The 20,516-nt window shown below is 31.0% G+C and overlaps 2 protein-coding genes across 2 annotated transcripts; one reads left to right on the forward strand and one right to left on the reverse strand.

The window, feature by feature from the left end:
- LOC120576906 (uncharacterized) lies at nucleotides 1-2,037 on the forward strand. Its single transcript, XM_039827556.1, has 2 exons — nucleotides 1-6; nucleotides 1,582-2,037. The coding sequence occupies exons 1-2, from the start codon at nucleotides 1-3 to the stop codon at nucleotides 2,035-2,037; spliced, it is 462 nt and encodes a 153-aa protein (XP_039683490.1).
- Nucleotides 2,038-17,248: 15,211 nt separating this feature from the next.
- Nucleotides 17,249-20,383, reverse strand: LOC25497466 (uncharacterized). Its single transcript, XM_013592050.3, has one exon. The coding sequence runs from the start codon at nucleotides 20,363-20,365 to the stop codon at nucleotides 17,492-17,494; it is 2,874 nt and encodes a 957-aa protein (XP_013447504.2). The 5' UTR covers nucleotides 20,366-20,383; the 3' UTR covers nucleotides 17,249-17,491.
- Between the last annotated feature and the right edge of the window lie 133 nt (nucleotides 20,384-20,516).

Here is a 20,516-nt window from a genome sequence, read left to right on the forward strand (position 1 = left end):
ATGGAGGTATAAAAGAGTGTGAGAGTTAGACTTTGTATAGTTGCATTGAAATGAAACATTTCTCCCCCTTTTTTTTTAACCGTAGAAAAGAAAACTGCAATTAAATATAATCAGAAATCTTATTTGAATATCAATTTGTACACAAAAAAAATTCAATGGTAACACAGCTCACACACGTAGTTAATGAATTGTTAGATTATGTTATAATTGGATGCGAGAATAATGACAATAATAGTAAAAGACAGAATAAAAATGACATAAGATTTAACGTAGTATCCAACAATGTGTTGACTAATTTTCGGGTAGAGTTATTGAAAAGAATTCCACTATAATCGATTATCATATATACTGAATAGTAGAGGTAATACCAGCTATAAAAAAACTCACTAACTATTGATGCAAGAAATATTAACACACAAGACCTTTATTTATATGGTCAAGTCTTTACATATTTTTTCATATTCTTCGATGTGAGAATTTTTTCCAACACTATTTCAATGTAACTCATTAATCATCAATTTCACTTCATTAACCATGATTTTGAATAAGATGAACACTGAAAATCATGGTTATGGTGTTTAAATATGTGGTTAATAAAGCGTAATTCAGTTGCTATGGTTATTGCAATATGCAAGAGTCAAAATTCAAACCTTAGATATCCTTTTATTCATCTTAAAATGTGAAATTCTGACCACTAAGTTACTTATAAAAAAAATTCAATTGATAATTAGTTGAGTTATTCAACCTTTCATTAACCATTTAAAATGTTGTCAAATTTTCGTGTCTAAATTAATGTTCAAATCATGAAAATTCCTACGATCTTAGAGATACTCCGTCATTGAGTATACCAAATATTCAATATAAACATTTCTAAAAAGAATGTTATGTACATATAAAGATCCAATAGATTGTGTCATTATTGACACCATATACCACCACTTGTTCACAAACATTTTTCCGTTACTCTCTACCTTGAAAATCATCACAACCATAGGAGATCAACAAACAAAGTTTCACATTGTTGTTTTTCTATTGCTTTCTTTAGGTCACATAACACCATTCTTCAACCTTTCCAAACTCTTAGCTCAAAAGGGTAACAAAGTTTCCTTCATTTTCACACCTAGAAATTGTAAAAGCCTCTTAAAACTTCCTCATGTTAATAATCTCTCTAATTATGCAGAGGCTACGATGGACATTTCACTACACACTGTTCCATGTCATAAGAAAGCCTATGATAATCTTTAAGAACCATCAACATTGTTTTTGAAAATATCAACTCCTGGTTGTATCATTTATGATTTTGCACCTTATTGGTTAGAAACAATATCATCTAAATGTCTCATGTTCGATCCTCCATGGGTAATTTTGAAGGGCTAAGTCTGGCTTTAAATGGATTCCCGTAAGTAGACGGTGAGATTGGTCCCCTCAGATTAATCTTAAAAAAGAAATATAATATCATCTAAATCCTACTAAAATATTAGTCATTACATTCTAAATTGATTCCCAATAGGGTTGAATCAATAAACTAAGGGAGATTCTTTGAGGGAGTGTTCTCTGTTATTATCTAACATCTTTTTGCAGGAAACTGTTCATGACAAATGGCGGTGGCTGTTAGATCCCATTCATGGTTACTCGGTGAGGGGAGTCTACACCTTTTTGTCAAGCAATGGCGCTATGGTGAACAGGTCTAGTGTTGATGATGTTTGGCATAAGCATATTCCCTCAAAGGTTTCTTTGTTGGTGTGGCGTTTACTTCGTAACCGAATTCCAACAAAGGACAACTTAGAGCAACGGGGCGTTCTAACTTCGGCTGACACATTTTGTGTGTTTGGGTGTGATACAACAGAGTCAGCGGAGCATCTTTTTCTTCATTGTTCAATGGCTGGTTATTTGTGGGCTCTTGTAAGCAATTGGTTAGGTATTTCTTTCGTATTTGCTGGTGAACTTCGACATCACTGTCTCCAGTTCACTAAGATGGCTGGAATGCAACTTCTCACTTTTTCTTTCTTCAGGGTTATTTGGTTTGCCACTATTTAGGTGATTTGGAAGGAAAGGAATAATCGGGTTTTTCAAAATAACGGTTCCGAACTTTTCAACCTTATAGAAATAGTTAAACGTTATTCTTTTTTATGGTTGAGGTCTAAACAGGTGGCTTTTGATTATTCTTATCATGATTGGTGGAAACACCCTATTCATTGTATGGGTGTTATGTTGTAATTAGGTGGGTTTGGTTGGGTGGTGCTCTTTTGTTGGCATCATGACTTTGTAAATTTTTACCTGATGCTTCCCCTTTGCACTCCTTGTGCAGGGTGATCATTGGTGTTTGAGTAATATAATTCCATTTTGATTTGTTCAAAAAAAAAATAAACTAAGGGAGATATTTTAGAAATCTACAAAACATTGATGAATGTATGTTTTATTAATTAAAGAAAAGATAAAATATAATTAATATATCATCAATTTTAAATTTAAAAACTCAATTATGAATATTAGATAAATCATAGACAACTCATTTCCTCTCATTCTCATGAAACAAACATGACTCTCAGAGTCATACATTTCAATCACAAATAACAAAATTCAATACATGCACGAATCATCAATAAATTTTGAAGAAAAAAAAATGCATGTCTCTCTTGTTCTTGATGTTTTAAATATGAATTTTGTAGTCATCAATTTCAATCACAAACACCGTCATCAATACATGCACAAACCATCAATATATCTTTCAAATATGTCACTCATTTTTCGTGTATTAAATAGGACTTTTGAATTATGTGTGTCATGTGAGAATATATATAATATAAGTTAGAAATACAACGTGGTTGTAAAATTTAACCCCTCTTATATTTAAGTATTATGTATCTATTTTGTCAAGGGGGTATTACATATCTACTATCTATAAAATAATTGATTTATTATAAATAATCACATAACATTTAGGAACATTTTGTTTTGAAACATTTAGTGACATTTTACTATTTTATGGACAAATTATATATTACATTTTTTAAGGGACATTATAAATTTCATTAGTTACCACTTTAAAATTATATGAGCAACGTCAACATCATTAATTATTAATTATGTATTAGTTCTCTCTTTCGTGTTCATATATTCTTTTCTATTTTCTTGCTTTTTTCTTTTAGCATAAATGCGTAAAATAAAAGACATTTTACAAATTGCAAAATATATTTACTCATCTAACTATAACTCCATTCGTTCCATTGTAAGTATCGTTTTAGAATAGTAACACCAAATTAAATAAGTGGAATTTTGGTATTTTTTTCCCTATTATACCATTGTTTTAATCCACCAATAAATTCTTATATTTTTACATACACTTTCTCTTTTCAATAAATTTAATGTGTTATCTATCCCTCATCACAAACAATTGTTAGTTACTCTCACTCCCTCTCTCCAACAAAGTAACTTTTTTCTTCTTGCACATTTTTTTTTCCATCAACATTTTTATTTCATTTAAATGTTGCTCATCTTATTATAGAATTTTAACTATTTATGGAACTATTATTATAGGTAACGAAATTATGTTTAAATTTGCAGATAACCGAAAACATTGTTAATAAAAACAAAGAGTTTTTTAAACGAATAAAATTAATAAGTTTTATTGAAAAAGAGTAAGAATAACTGAGAAATGATATAATTGATAAATTATACAAATAAACTATCAAAACAACAATTAAATAGGAACAATATATTCGTACTCAAACGAAACTTAAAAAGGAATGGATGAAGTTACATATATCTTTTTTTTTTTTGTAGTTGGGGTTTGAACTCGAGAGCTTGCATATATTATGCATTGTCCTTGTCAACGGAGACGGAGTTACATATATCTACCACAATAGGAACCAATATTAGACATGAAAAACCTTATTTTGATTTTATATAAAAAATATTATTCTTCCAAATTTCCTCTTGACTTAATTATTTTTTTATTTTATCGTTCCTTGTCAATAAAAGTGAAAAGATGGACACGCTATTTCTCGTCTTGACGCTAATTACATGTATGTATTACTAAAACATAGTCGTGGCCCCTTATGTATCGGGGATCACTCATCACAACTGTGCTTCGAGCCGACTTTCAAATTTTTCTTATGACACTTCCATATTCCTCGGCCATTCCATCACTTGCTTTTCTTTAAATGAGGTTATTTTGTATTGTCTTAACATTTCATTTAAAGTTTCTTGTTTAACAATTATTTTTTTATGACCTCTTAAAAAATATTATGTTTTAGTGTAGTATTTTTTGTTGTACGTGAAAAATGTTGTCTTAATTAAAAATGAAATATATGAATATTATTATGTTTTGGAAAAACGAAGGAAATGAATATGATGGACCTTTATTGTTAAATTTCTATAAAAATAAAATTTAAGATATTTCTAGGGACTAAAAAAAATTATGTTTTAAGGTTTAAGTTATGTATGTATTTTTTTTTTTTTTTTAGGTTTATCACATTTTATATTATATTACTATTTTTTATATAAAAAATACATTATTATAAATAAATTGAAATTATGTAGATATAGAAGTAGATAGATAATTATGTATTTTTTAAAGAAAATATCTAAAAACTTATTGTTGTTGTTGTTGTTGTTATTATTATTATTATTATTATTATTATTATTATTATTATTATTATTATTAATGGGTAACGATAAATCAATTCATAAGATTTAACTATTCTTTAATCCCCACTCCCTCTCTCTCAACTCAACAACGATCGAAGATATGATATGTTGTGATCAAATTTATTATCACAAGCAGAAATCTAAATATAAAATCATGGTTTATTCTATGAGGTGGAAATCAAAAATACTTCATCCGTTTTATTGATACCATTCAAGCAGAATTAAAATGTTTATTCAATAAGGTGGAAGTTAAAAATTACTTCACCCGTTTTATTGGCACCATGCTGCTACGCTTCAATTGTGTGTTTTAACATGTGTGCTATTGTTGATAATACTCTCGACGATAACTTGATTCCTATTGTATTTTGATTTTATATAATAAAATATATTATGTTTTGGTGTAACTTTTTTTTTTCAATTTTGTCCTTCACTTATTTATTATTTTATTGTACTGTTGCTTGTCACTAAAAATAGAAAGATGTTAATCGCTTGACGCTAATTATATGTATAAACAATAGTTGGTATGGCCTTGGACGGTCGCTCATCCCAACCGGCCGTACTTAGGGCTAGCTTCTGACTCCCATACATGATACTCACGTACATTTTAAAGGTTCATATACTCTTGAGGGGAGACGCTATATTCATAATGCTCGTTATTTCATCACTTCCTTTTCTTAAATGCGGTTACTTTTGTATCGTCAATATAGAGGTTGTTGTGTGAGTCCTAGATAATAGCTTAATAATTTATTTGTTCTTGTAAACATAAATGTTAATGAATTTGGTTAATAAATAGATTTGATGTCACAACTTCTTAATCATCCACTAAACTTTATTAACTACAACTTTAAACATGATTAACTCTTATCAAAAATTGATCTACAAAGTAACGAAATTTCCAATTATCTTGGATGTACATTATGATTGAGTAATATTTCTAAATAAAAGTATAATGTTACATATAAAGAACAGTAGATTGTATTATCATTGACACCATAAAACCACCGCTTATTCACAAACATTTTGGCTCTACACTCTACCTTACAAACCAAGCTTCCCATTGCTGTTTTTCCATGACTTGCTTTTGGTCACATAACGCCATTCTTCAAGCTTTCCAAACTCTCAGCTCAAAAGGGTAACAAAGTTTCCTTCATTTCCACACCTAGAAACATTAAATGCCTCTCTAAACTACCTCAAAATTTACGAACTTAGTTAGAATTTATAGACTCAAACTTCCTCGTGTTGATAATCTCTTTGATCATGCAGAGGCTGTTGTATCACATATATGACTTCGCACCTTGTTGTTTACCACCAATATCATCTAAACTTGGCATCTTATTCATATATTGTTCAATTTTTAGTGGATTTGAAGCTTTTTTTTTTAATTTCTTAGTCAAATGAAAACAAAGATGTAGCTCTTCGCAGTAAGCATAGACGTTATGCGACACTTATGAGTTGCGTTATGATATGGCTTAAATTTTGAAGGAGACATACTTAACTAAGAATTCTTTTTCGAATTCGTGTTTTTAATGAATAAACCTCAATCATATAATATTAAAAAAAAATGGATGGATACAATTTGGTGTCGAGGCTCAAGTCGGTATGTGATACATGATATCAATTGATCCTATCTTTCCGTCGATTAAAATTAAAAAAAAACATCGCAACCAGATTCTTAACAAATTATGTTACAGAAGACCAAAAATGAAGATTGTAAAATTTAAATTTAGAAAGAAAAATAGGTACATGAAAGCAATTAGCTGGATGTGAAAATAAACAAGTGGAAGTTCTGTTTGAAATTGCCCTACGAAAGTGTTAAAAAAAAAACGGTTTCATTCATGCACCACATTCATTCAATTTTTTTTTTTTAACTAAACAATTGAACTCAAGTTGTTAATGAGCTTCACCAAAGAAGAATCATTCGAAAAAATTTGATTGCAATTCGTAAAACAATTCTTGACTGGACTATCTTTATCTCACAACTGAACTCTAAATTACTAAGACCTCTTTCCGCTGAGAACCGGAGAAGGATTAACGTATAAAAAATAGTAGTTTTTGTGTTTTAGTTTAGGATAAAATACTAAATTAGTTTCTTTTTCTTAAAAAGTTAAGAGAGACAAGGAAACACAATCATTGATCCCATGACAATTTATGTTTATTAATTTAATACAAAACATCACAGCAAACAATAATTGTATTTCACCACTTTCTTTTTTCTATTTTATAGAACATATTAATGTATAAATACTCAAACACTCGAGAAAATATCCTATGTGAGATATATAACTTTTAAAATATGAGAAAAACACTATGAAACTCAACATATAGCTTATATCATTTCCTAATTACACCAACCATTACAGTCTTTTAATTCAAAATCATTTAGAACTTAAATCTTCAGTGGAGTGATAGTTTTACAGAAATGCTTAAATGCACGACAGGCTTTGTCGTGTGACTTGCACGACTTTGTATTCCATTTATTGCTACTAGCGTCCAGACGGGCACTCCCGTGCCCGTCTGTTCGCTCTTTCTACTGTACTAACGCATATAACTCATAAACGTATTTTTCAACATCAATGTTGCTTTAGTGCATGAAACACCATTCTATGGAAGATCATACATTCTATGGAAGATGAATATGCATGAAACATGAGTAAAATATATGGGGGTGGGTTTCACGAAGACATTAAATCTTTCCTACTGCTAACACAATTTACGTAAACCTTTATTGATTACCATTTAATCCTTTTTGTATTTGTCTAATCTTTACCCAATCAAAGTCGGTTAAAAGAAAGCACCCTCTTTACCCAATTTCCCTATCTCTTATTGCATTTGTCTAATCTTTTTTTTTATCCCTTTTCTTGTGTTTCCGCTTTAGTACACTTTAATCAAAGCCACCAAAAAGGTTGGAAAAAAGTCATTTCGGTGGTTTTTTTATGCCAAGAAATCAGTTTAGCAATTTTGTGAAAAATATTTTATAGTGTTTGTAATTAAAAAGTAAAAGTAAGCATTCCTCTCATAAATCTTCCATCTAAACACGCCCTTCTTTCTAAAAAAAATAATATGTTGAATCACAATCATAATTTCTCACCAATAAATAATTTTTTTTTTTAAAGATACTTGCCCACAAAAATAAAGTCTCTCAACAATACCAATCTAAATTCACTCTATGTAAGTTTTCCTTAAAGGCAACTAAAAGGTAGAAGAGAGAAAAGAAACATAATATATATTTTTAAATCAAGTGCCAAAGTTATAACTATAGATACATAAAAATCACCAAAGAATGATTTAGGACGGTAATAAGGAAAACATAACATATGCAATTTGTAAAAATAAAATAAAAAATCATGAATTATTTGTCACACCAAATTACGTTGTTACTTCCTTTTCTATTGATTAAATTTGATTTACAATAAACTCTTACATATATCAAAAGGGTGTATCATCCTTTCAAAAAAAATGAAAAGAGTGTATCACCTTTGCAATTTATCAAAATGAGAATCAACATGGCTATATATGACCCAAATATTATTCATTGATCCATGCAACACAAACGCCTTGATTTCAACTTAAAAGGAAAGAAAGATATATCCATTACCATGGAATTGTTGAAAACACATAAAACCAAATAAAAATGTCGGAAAAAAAAAAAACAATCATCAAACATAGAGAAGATATAGAGAGAAGTCATGAGTGAATATGAATATTCATTGTCACAAAAATGGTGCAACGCTCGAATAACCACCGTCTCCTAGGTGAAAGATGGATATTCCAACAATCAATTTGCTTCTGCGGCGCTACAATGCGACAACCATGTTTTTCGATGGCAATTCCGTGTTACAAAAATGTCAAATTTTAATCTCCTTATCTTACCCATTTCTTAATCTTAGCGGTGTTTCAATTCAAAGAGAAGTTACATGTCGAAGAGAAGTTACATGATGATTTTGAAATATGGTAACCAACTTGAATTTCACATGTTTGTTTTTTCTTTTTGGAATATTTTTATATAATGAGGGTTAAACCACCATATGCATACTCGTTTAGAAGAATTTATAAATAAAAAAGTGCAAGAAACTATAAGTATACATACTCCTAGAAAATTCCTCAACAAACAGAGCATATTTCACCATCCATTAACGTGGGAAACAATAACATAATAAATTAAATAAATGAAAGGAAAGGAAACAAATAAAAAGAAGAGGGGTTTTCTATCAAATGTATAGAGTTGAAGTGTTCATCATACATATATATTGCATATTTTGTTAAAAATGCACCGATTAATATTTTTTATTTTACAGTGAAGACGGGCATCGTAAAATAATTTTGTCCGATCTTATTGCATATTTCATCAATGCATAATTTTTCCTTGAAATGTCCAAACAATCAATCATCAATGCATAAGTGATACTTCTCAAATCTTCCTTTGTCTATCTTGTTGAGTATGCAATTATATGTATGTGCCAGTTTAAAATGTCCCGTTGATATTGGTATCAAAGCAAATACCAATTAGAATCTAATAAAAAAAGGATATAATCTGAAAAGAAGAAAACATAATTATATTGGAATGAAAAACAAACCTTATTTCTTCTTGTAGTTAATATCCTATGTGCATGTGTATTAATGTTCGATTGCTCTACAAAAGGGAATTGAAGGAAAAATATATTAAAACCAAGAATAAATTAACAAATTATAAGAGAATGGAAAGGAGGAGAGTTGTTGTTTCTACTATTGTTTTTGTTGACAGTTTTTTACTCTAAAAATAATCAATGAATAGTGAGAGAAGGAAGGAGAGAAGACAAATATTGGAAGAAAATATGTGATATATTCATTTCAAATGCAGATGAAACTGTCATTTTCAGAAGTTGCAAGAAGTTATGTAAATCTAAAAAACAAAAACCACCAAGGGTATTAGTGGAAAGTAAAATAGGCTACACCAAATAGATGTATTGCCTTTATTAATAGGTATAGATTTAATATATTTTTATTTATTTTAATTAAAACTTAATTATAAAAAAGGGAGTGAAGTCACGTATTGGTCGTGTGGTTTCGTGGGCAGGAAATTGTCGTGTCCTTTAGCACTGCTCATAGTTTTAAATTATTCGTTATATTTCGTAAATAATAATTTATATGAGTATCAAATATAAAACACACAAAGAATGTACATGATTTGCTCAAACTACTAGAAATAAAGTGTAGAAAGCACACAAAGGACTGTAAAATGCTAGATAAGTAGTGAGTTTAAGTATTGCAATTTACAAAAGGCCACTATGCAATTTTTCTTTTTCATTTGAATACCGTAACGAAAGGAATTACAACAATGGTGAGACTTAAATGTCCACTTATTATGTTGCTTTTGCAAAATGAACAAGGTTTGATTGCTAGAGTTTTGGAAGAAAAAATTGTGGGAGTGAAAGTAACTAAAAATGAATATGATGAGAAGTTTTCTATGGAATCTTTGGACAAGGCTTTGAGATCAGTGATGCAAAAGCAGAAGGAAAGGTTTACAGAAGTAAAGCAGAAGAGATGAGAAAAATATTTGGTGACAAATGAGCATTAGTACTTGAGAACTGAGTGAGGAGTAAAACTCAAGCTATTAATAAATATTTCCTGCATTATTATTCATTTGATTATATTCTTTACTTAGAAGATTTGCTAAGAAATATACAATATATGTAGATATTTCAATCCAATACATACTTACTATGCTTCTGGAACAGAGGGATATGTCTTAAAGCTTGAGGGAGACATAACTAAGAATACTTTTTTCAAATTTCTGTCTTTAATGAATAAACCTAAATGACTTCATATTAAAAAAAATAAAATGGATGGATACAATTTGGTGTTGAGACTCAAGTTGTATGCGACATCTGATATCAATTGATCCTATCATTATGTCGCTTGTATCCAGAAAAGTATTGTAACCAGAATCTTAACAAATTATGTTACAGAAAACGAAAAATAAAGATTGTAAAATTTAACTTTAGAAAGAAAAAGAGGTACATGAAAGCAATTAGTTGGATGTTAAAATAAATAAGTGGAAGTTCTCTTTAAAATTGCCCAACAAAAGTGTTTAAGAGAAAAACGGCTTCATTCATGTACCACATTCATTTAGTGTTTTTTTTTTTAACAAGCAATTAAACTCAAGTTGTTAATGAGTTTCACCAAGAACTAAATTATTCAGGAAACTCAAGTTCGATTGCTAGGTAGAATAATTATTGATCAGACTATCTTTATCTCATGATCGAACTCCGGATTACCAAGGCCTCTTTCCACTGGAAACCAGTGGATTAACGCAAAAAAAAAAAAAAAAGAGTAGTTTTTGTGTTTTAGTTTAGGATAAAATATTAAATTAGTTTTTAAAAAATGTGGAAATCGAACATACACATGCTTGAAAAATAAGAAAGAGTAAAATATAGAATTATATCACTCTTTCATGTGTTATAATTTATAAAGTCCGGTGTGAATCTAAGATTTTTAAGTTGTGTGTATGAATTTCAGATATTGATTTTGTCTACAAACTAAAAATAAAAAAAGAAACAGGAAAACACATGACTCGTGCTTTCGTGCTACAGTGATAACTTATGTTATATGAATATAAGATAAATCATCAAGAGCAACACAACCTCTTGTATTTTCAAAAGTCGTTTTTTCTAACTTATATTACATATTAGTTTATAAAGACTCAAAAGCTCGTAAAAATGTCCTATGTGAGACTTATAACTTTTAATAATAATGGACATGATTTGCTCAAATTACTACAAATAAAGTGTAGAAAGCACATAAAGAAGGATGACTATAAAATACAAGATAAGTAGTGAGCTTGAGTTTTTGATTGCAAAATGTTAGCGGTAGTTAGGATTTTTCAAATCCCCTCTATCTTTTGGTGTTGAAATTAAATAACGGTCCATCTATTCAGGGATTGGTTAAATGGTATCTATCTGAGTCAATGAGTTTGTGGGGTTTTATCCCCTCCAGCTGTTGAGTTGCACCAGATTCACACGTCCGTTAAGGCACTATACGGTTGGTCGTCAATCCTGGAGTTGTTCCGTACACATTCACTAGTTTGAAGTGTGGGGTCTTGCTCTCTTAGAAGTAATTGAAGCATATACTAAAATTAGAGTTCCTAAATTTATCGTAAAGGTTCCATCATCTTCGAATGTTAGAAGTTCATCAACTCACCTTCTCTTGATGGTTCTAATAATCGGGTCAACACTTGTTTCCTCTGCCACTTACAAAGGATGTAAAGGGTAAAATTATTATGCTATGTCGATTAGATTTTTGCCTAATCCTAAGTTTATTCACCATTTTTTTAGGTATTGCAATTTCATTAATTCGGGTGGATTATCCTCATTATCTTAGGTACTTCCTAATTCGAGTAAGTATTCACTGTTATCTTAGGTATGTCACCTCCTTAATTTGAGTGATTAGTTATCGTTATCTCATGTATGCTCTAATTCGAGTGAAAGCATTAAATATTTAACATAACAAAATTAAATAAGACTCATAAAATAACTGAATAAAAAGACTTAAGTTAAATAGATCAAACAAATAAAATAAAGGTTCATCTTAGAACCTATTCTACCTAATGGGGTTTAGTTACTCATGATAACTAAAACAAATTACAAAAGAAATAAAGCATACCTTAAAGACTAAAGATAATAAAACATACCCTAGAGACTAAGGATGAGGAGAGATACTCCTTCCTTGAAGCTCTAATGTTTTCCTTCCTCGCAAACCATTTCGTTCTGAATAAAAAATTGTGAGAGGAGTTTATTTGTAGGTTTATTTTTAAGTGGGTTTGGCTTGCAAATTAAACTGGGGTTTTCCATTAAAAAGTAGTAAAAATCAGTTATTTCCTGTAACATCACATCCTGCGGTGCGCATACCACACTCGGGGGAGCATGGATCACACCTGGGGGTTATGAGTATATTTTTGCACACCTAGGGGTTATGAGTATATTTTTGCACACCTGGGGCGGTCAGCACTATTTCCTGCATGTAATCATCAATTTCTTCGTCTTTTTGATTTTTTTCCATGAACTTATTTTGGGACATGGAACATAATTTCTCCTTCATGTAATGTCTTCAGAGGCATCTTCAAACTTCATTTGTTGTCTTCCTAAATCCTCATAAGATGCTTTGCTTTGCCGAATTGCATGATTTTGTCTTAAATTACATCAAAAACACCTTAGAACAGTTTCGTTTCGGGAAAACCATAATTACATGACTCGAAATAAAAACATTTCAACATATCTCAAAAACCAAATGCAATTGTTCTAAAAATGACTGAAAATATGTTAAAAATAATGTAAGATGATTTGTCATTAGTACTTTAAAGTAATTAATTAGAATAGAAGGAAATTCATATTTTAATATAACAAAAATGAAGAAAAATAAAAGTAGAAGGTGAGTAATAATGGGTACATCTGTCCCACCTCCGGAAGCAAGTACTCCCTCCGTTTTAAAATATAAGCAAATTTTATTTTTTAAGTTTATTCAATTAATGATGTATGTAGATCATAATATGAGCTACATACATCATTAATATGTGGTTATTACCTTGGAAATCACATATCTTCTTGTTCTAACTGCCTTTCAAGAATATAATACAGCAAGATGTTATATTATACGTCATCTCTGTCAAGATCATAATCAATTGATCATGTTAATCGTAACAAACTAGTCTTCTACTATTTTGTTATATTATACTTAACTAATAATACTTTTTCAAATTCATCTTTTTAATGAAAAAACCTCAATCACTTAATCCTAAAAAAATGGATGGATACAACCTTGACATCTGATATCTATCATTTTGTTGCTTGTATCTAGAAAAAACATCGCAATCAGATTCTTAACAAATTATGTTACAGAAGACCAAAAATAAAGATTGTAAGATTTAAGTTTAGAAAGAAAAAGAGGTATATGAAAGCAAGGGCACGTTTCCGGTGGGAGACCTTAATAGGTCTCCTACCATAGGAGTAGTGTATTTTTTTTGTGTTGGTCTTATAACTTGCATTTGTAGGTCAAACCAGTATTAGTTACCTGTTGTTGCAGGACATCAGTAATATATTAATCACATGTAACTTTAAAAATAATTTGATGTATATATGTATGTGGTTTTTCCAAACTACAAAATTAATAGTTAACTTTAATATTTAACTATTAATTGTTTGTTTTTAAGAAAAAAATAATATATATTTTTAAGTTTGAGAGGCATTTTGCACATAAGTGCAAAACTTCAGGGGAATATTTGTAAAACGTCTTGTGTGAATCTAAGACTTTTAAGTTATGTGTGTGAGTTTGAGAAATTGATTTCGTCTGGAAACTAAAAATAAAAAAAGTAGTTTAAGATAGAATATTAAATTAGTTTCTTACAAAAACCTAAAAAAGGAACATATGCGTGTTTAAAAAAAGGGTTAAATATGTTTTTGGTCCCTATAAATATACTAACTTTTCGTTTTAGTCCATCTAAAATTTTCCATCAACTTTTAGTCCATATAAAATTTTCAATCATTACTTTTGGTCCCTATTTTTAAGTAAATTTTTGTATTTTTTAATGAAATTGTGCAAAAATGTATGGAATATCGTAATCCAAAAAAAATTAGAATTTTTTAACAAAACAATATAAAAATTCATATTTAATTCATGTTTTGGTAAAAAATTCTAAATTTTTTTGAGAGAGATCCTTATAATATTATACATTTTCTGAAAAATTTTATTTAAAAATAGGGTTAAATATGTTTTTGGTCCCTATAAATATACCAACTTTTCTTCTAAGTCCCACTAAAATTTTCCTTCAACTTTTAGTCCGTATAAAATTTTGAATCACTACTTTTGATCCCTATTTTAAAGTAAATTTTAATTTTTTTTAATGAAATTGTACAGAAATGTGTAGAATATTGTAAAAACATTTCCCAAAAAAAAAAATTAGAATTTTTTAAGTAAACATAAATTATATATGAATTTTTAACCATAAATAATATAAAAATTCATATTAAATTCATTATTTGTTAAAAAATTCAATTTTTTTTTGGAGAGATTATTAATATTATGAATTTTTCAGAAAAATTTGATTCAAAAATATGAATTCTACATATGAGTTTACTTTAAAAGAGGGACCAAAAGTGAAGATGGAAAATTTTTTAGGGACTAAAATTGAAGGAAAATTTTAGAGAGACTAAAACGAAAAGTTGATATATTTATAGGGACCAAATAAAGTGTAGAAAGTACATAAAGAAGGACGACTATTAAATACGAGATAAGTAGTGAGCTTGAGTTTTTGCCTGCATAATTTTAGTGGTGATTAAGATTCTTCAAATTCGCTCTATCTATTTGTTGGAATTAAATAACAATCAATCTATTCAGGGATTGGTTAAATGGTATTTATCCAAGTCAATGAGTTTGTTGGGTTTTATCCCCTCCAGCTGTTGAGTTGCACCAGATTCACACGTCGGTTAAGGCACTATACGGTTGTTCGTCAATCCTAGAGTAGTTTCGTACACATTCACTAGCATGTAGTGTGGGATCTTTCTCTCTCAAAGGTAATTGAAGCAAATACTTAGATTAGAGTTCCTAAATTTATCCTAAAGGTTCCATCATTTATGAATCTTAGAAGTTCATCAACTCACCCTCTCTTGATAGTTCTAATAACCGGGTCAACACGTGTTTCCTTTGCCACTTACCAAGGATGTAAAGGGTAAAATTATTATGCTGTGTCAATTAGGTTTTTTCCTAATCCTAAGTTCATTCACCGTTTTCTTAGGTATTGTAATTTCACTAATTGGGTGGATTATCGATCATTATCTTAGGTACTTCCTAATTCGAGTAAGTACTCACTGTTATCTTAGGTATGTCACCTCCCTAATTTGAGTACTGGTTACCATTATCACAAGTATGCCCTAATTCGAGTGAAAGCATTAAATATTTAGCATAATAAAATTAAATAGGACACATAAAATAATTGAAGAAAAAGACTTAATTTTTTTTTTTGAGAGATAAAAAAGACTTAAATTAAATAGATCCAACAAATAAAATAAATGTTCATCTTATAACCCACCCTACCCAATGGGGTTTAGACGTTTAGTTACTCATGATAACTAAAGACAAATTACAAAAGAAATAAAACATGACCTAGAGATTAAGGAAAATAAAACATACCCTAGAGACTAAGGATGAAGAGAGAGACTCATTCCTTGAAGCTCTGGTGCTTGTCTTCCTCTTGAACCATTTCGTTATGAATTAGAATTTGTGGGAGGACTTTTATTTATAGGTTTGTTTTCAAGTGGGTTTGGGTTGAAAAAATGGATTTTTCTACCAAAAAGTAGCAAAAATCAGTTATTTCTGGTTACAACACATCCTGGGGCGCATAGACCACACTCGGGGGCGCATGGATCACACCCGGGGTGTGTGAGTGTATTTTTGCGCACTCGGGGGGCGCTCAACACTATTTTCTGCATGTAATAGTCGGTTTCTTCGTCTTTTTTGATGTTTTCTTCTATGGAACTTATTGTGCGGCTTGGAAAATGATTTCTCCTTCATGTAATGTCTCCAGAGGCCTCTTGAATCTTTATTCATTGTCTTCCTAACTCCTTATAAGATGTTTTGCTTTGCCGATTTGCATGATTTTGTCTTGAATTACATCAAAAACACCCTAGAACTGTTTGGTTTTGGGAAAACTAACATAACATGACTTGAAATGAAAATATTTCAAAATATCCCGAAAACCATATGTAATTGTTCTAAAAATGACTGACAAATATGTTAAAAATAATGTAAGATTATCTGTTATCAGTATTTTAAAGTAATTAATTAGAATAGAAGAAAATTCATATTTTAATATAACAAAAATGAAGAAAAACAAAAGTGGAAGTTGAACAATAAACTTATGAGTGGAACTGATTGAACAACTCTTCTGAGGATTAGTTTGTTATAACAAAATAGTAGAAGACTAATTTGTTGCAATTAAATAATCTAAAAGATCTCAAGAGTAATTTTCCCTGATTCATTCATACATAGTTAATGATAATGATCTTAACTTAGAGTGATAACAGCAGTTATGTAGGTTTAATAGAGTTGAATTTAATTGTTAGCTGTTGACATATTGAATGGTTTGTTATTTATGTTATGGCTACAAATGAGTAATGACACAACTTATGCAAGAGTAATTCCAGCACCAGTTTTTATACCTACAAAAATATCATTGCTGAGAATGCTAACATTTTTCTTTCATTCCATTTATATTTTCGAGCATCATATCGATGACATAATTTTATTCAACCCTTGCCAATCCTGTCAAGAAATAATGAATAAACACAGCATAGCAGTAAGCATAGACAGTATGCGACACCACTAAGTTGCATTATAATATGGCTTTAAGCTTGAAGGACACATACTTAACTAAGAATGCTTCTTCGAATTCGTGTAAACCTCAATCCTTTAATACTAAAAATAAAATAAAATGGATGGATACAATTTGGTGTCGAGACTCAAGTCTCAACCTTGACACCTGATATCAATTGATCCTATCATTTTGTAGCTTGTATCTAGAAAAAAAACATCGCAACCAGATTCTTCTTACCAATTTATGTTACAGAAGACAGAAAATAAAGATGGTAATATTTAACTTGGGAAAGAAAAAGAGGCACAAGAAAGCAATTAGTTGTATGTGAAAATAAACAAGTGGAAGTTCTGCTGCCACAAAATAACAGAATTTGAACTATAAACAGGATCTCCTAAAATGAAGAAAGCTCAATGAAACACGATATTGAAAAAACCTCTTGATGAACTTCATATTCATCTGGTTAAATGAACTAATGGAGAGTACAACAATATAGTTTACAAGTCACCTAACATTGTTATCACCAAAGATTTTTTGACCTTTTGATCTTTCAATTGATCCAATTTTCTGAAGCCTAATTTGAGCTTTGAACCTGGCGATAAATTCACTAGCTTTCTTATCCACCTCAGAATCCAATCCTGAATCATTGACATGTTCAGACACCACATCTTCGTCCGAGCTACTCTGGAGGCTCTCAAGCTTGTTGTCCGAGTCTTCCTTATACTCACTCTTGGATGGTTCTGGTTTATCTCTCTTACGATGACTCGGCAACATAATCTCATCATGGTTAGGAAAATAGCAATCAAGAGTTTTCTTACTGATCCCTTTGAATAGAAGATCTGGTTCTCTACTTCTCATTTTATCTTTTCTCATTGCTGTATCAACATTATTCTGCTTCTTTACAACAACCTTTTCATCGGTTTGCTTGCTAGACGTTTCATCAACTTTCGTCGTCCCTGAAGGCAATCCACTGGCTCTTCTTGTTCTAACTGATTTCCCCCTTGACAGAGCTTTTGCTAGACTTGTTGGCCTGTCTGAGTCCGAATGCAAACCATGCATCACCGACTCTTTGTTCCCAGATGGATCCTCGCCTGCGGTCCCACTTTTACTCTTGAAGTCATCATTCAGATTACTCTTCATGTCATCGTGTAGCAAGCTAACAAATGGCTGCAATGAAGTTTCGGCATTCCTTCTAGCCGAAGATGAAGGTGAACTTGAAGAAGACGAAGAAGAAGAGGAAGAAGATCCATGCAAGCTCTTCTTTTCCCCTAAACCTTCCTGCAGCGGATTCATATTTTCTGATGAAACAGAATCTACGGAAGAACGCAAACTTGTGTTACTCGTGTGAGATGAGAAAGATCCCACAGACTGTAAAGACCGTGAAATACGTGACTCAAGTTGAGTTTCATCAACAGATATTGGCCTGAAATGCGAAGGATGAGAAACAGCAGCATATTTCCCTCTAAGTTCCATTGTTTCATTTCCTGAAGATACCTGAGAAATTTTCGTCGCCAAATCCACCTCATGGAAATTCATATCTTCAGAAAAAGGCACAAATGAAGTCTTCTTTTGTCCCAAATCTTCCACTTGGAAACCGACATTTTCTGAAGCATGCACATAGGAAGTGTTATTGTGCTCCATATCTTCCTCCTGGAAATTCATATTTTCCGAAGTATGCATATCTTCCTCCTGGATATTCATATTTTCTGAAGTATGCAAAGGGGAAGTCTCTTTTTGTTCCACAACTTCCTCTTGGAAGTCTATAGTGTCTGAAGAAATTGAGTCCATCGAAGAATACATTCTCGCGTTGGCAGAAAAAGATCCTGTTGACTGGAAAGACTGTGAACTAAGCAATTCGACAAATTGAGTTTCATCAACAGACATTGGCCTTAAATTTGCAGCATGCTTCCCTTTAGTACCTACTCTTCTGTTTCTTAAAGATCGGCCCTCGGATACCTTCTTCCCCGAATCTCTTCTTTGAATCCTTTGTTCCATACCTTCCTCTTCGAAAATCATATTTTCTCGAGCAGGCACAAACGAAGAAGTCTTCCTCCGTCTCACACTGTTGTCTCGAAAATTCTTCTTTTCCAAAGCAGGCACATAGGATTCCTCCTTCTGCTGTCTCATTTCTTCCTCTTGAAAACCCGTGTTGATATTATCCGATGCAATCGAATCAAACGAAGAGGAATACATATTGATATTATCTGATGCAATCGAATCAAACGAAGAAGAATACATACCAGCATTAGAAGAGAAAGATGTTGTAGACTGTGAAGAGTACGTGCCAAGTCCTTCAAACTTAGTCTCATCAACCGAAAGAGGCCGAAACTGCAATGGACCATTAACATTGCCATAAACGTTTTCCCTTTCAATCCTTCCAAACCTCGAATTCCAGTCGATAGGCGAAGGTGAAGCAATTCCACCAACACCAACAGAAGCATCATTAAACTTTTCCTCCAAATTGGTAGGATCCATATCTCCAAATTCCCTATCTTCAATCACATCTAACCTCTTAGATGAACGCCTTGAACCTAAACTCGAATCACTTCCATTTTCATTGAAATATTTACGAACACCATCCACTTCTCTTTCAACCAATTTCAAACTTCGAACCGGCAATCCAAGAGGTTTATGACCAACAACCTCACCACATTCAACATTACCAAAGTAAGGTTGAGCAACAACAACAGACTCACTATAAAAATACTCAGAATTCCAAGATTGAACCACATTAGTTCCATCATTTCCACCATCAAAACCAACTGAATAACCAAAATTATCATCAGAATTCGACAATTTTTCGGTATTGTACTGTTCATCAAAAACACCAGCAGTACTACTATTACCACCCTCATTAGAGTTAGACCCATCATTCCAACAATGCATCATCTTATTCTCATCAAACCCACATGAATTCTCAATTTCACATTCATCACCAAAAATAGTTGAAGCAGGAAAAAACTTAGAAACATAATTAGCACTATTATTATCACTATCATTAGTTTCTAATTCAGCATTTCTTCTACTAAAAAGACCATAAGCAACAACAATGCCAATGAAAAGAAGGTGAAGAAGCTCCCATAACTTGGTGAGTATGGGTTGGTTCAAAAATTCAGGAGCTTGTGAAGGAAAAAGTGGAAGAACAATGATGAAAATTGCTAAAAATAGAAACTTTATGATGAAATCTGAACAAGAGTTACCTTTTTTGATTGGTTTTGGTTGGATCCGCAAATGGGGTTTTGTGATTGGGATTGGATCCGCCATTGATGAAGAAAAGTTGAGATTTTGTGAAACGGGTGTTCTTGAAATTTGTGTGAAAATGAAGAAAAAGGAAGAAAAGAAGAAACTTTGGTTGAGAAGAGAGAGAAAGTCTAACATTAGGGACAGACATGTGGAACATAGTAAATGTTTAAGGTAATTGTTTTTTTTTTTCTGGACAAAAATTTAAGGTAATTGTTTGTTTTTACTAGGAAAGTTTAAGGTAATTTTGTTTGGTTAAATGTCTAAGGTAATTGTCCTTTTTTTTCCT

The sequence above is a fragment of the Medicago truncatula genome, chromosome 7 (genome assembly GCF_003473485.1).
Source record: "Medicago truncatula cultivar Jemalong A17 chromosome 7, MtrunA17r5.0-ANR, whole genome shotgun sequence".
Taxonomy (NCBI): Eukaryota; Viridiplantae; Streptophyta; class Magnoliopsida; order Fabales; family Fabaceae; genus Medicago; species Medicago truncatula.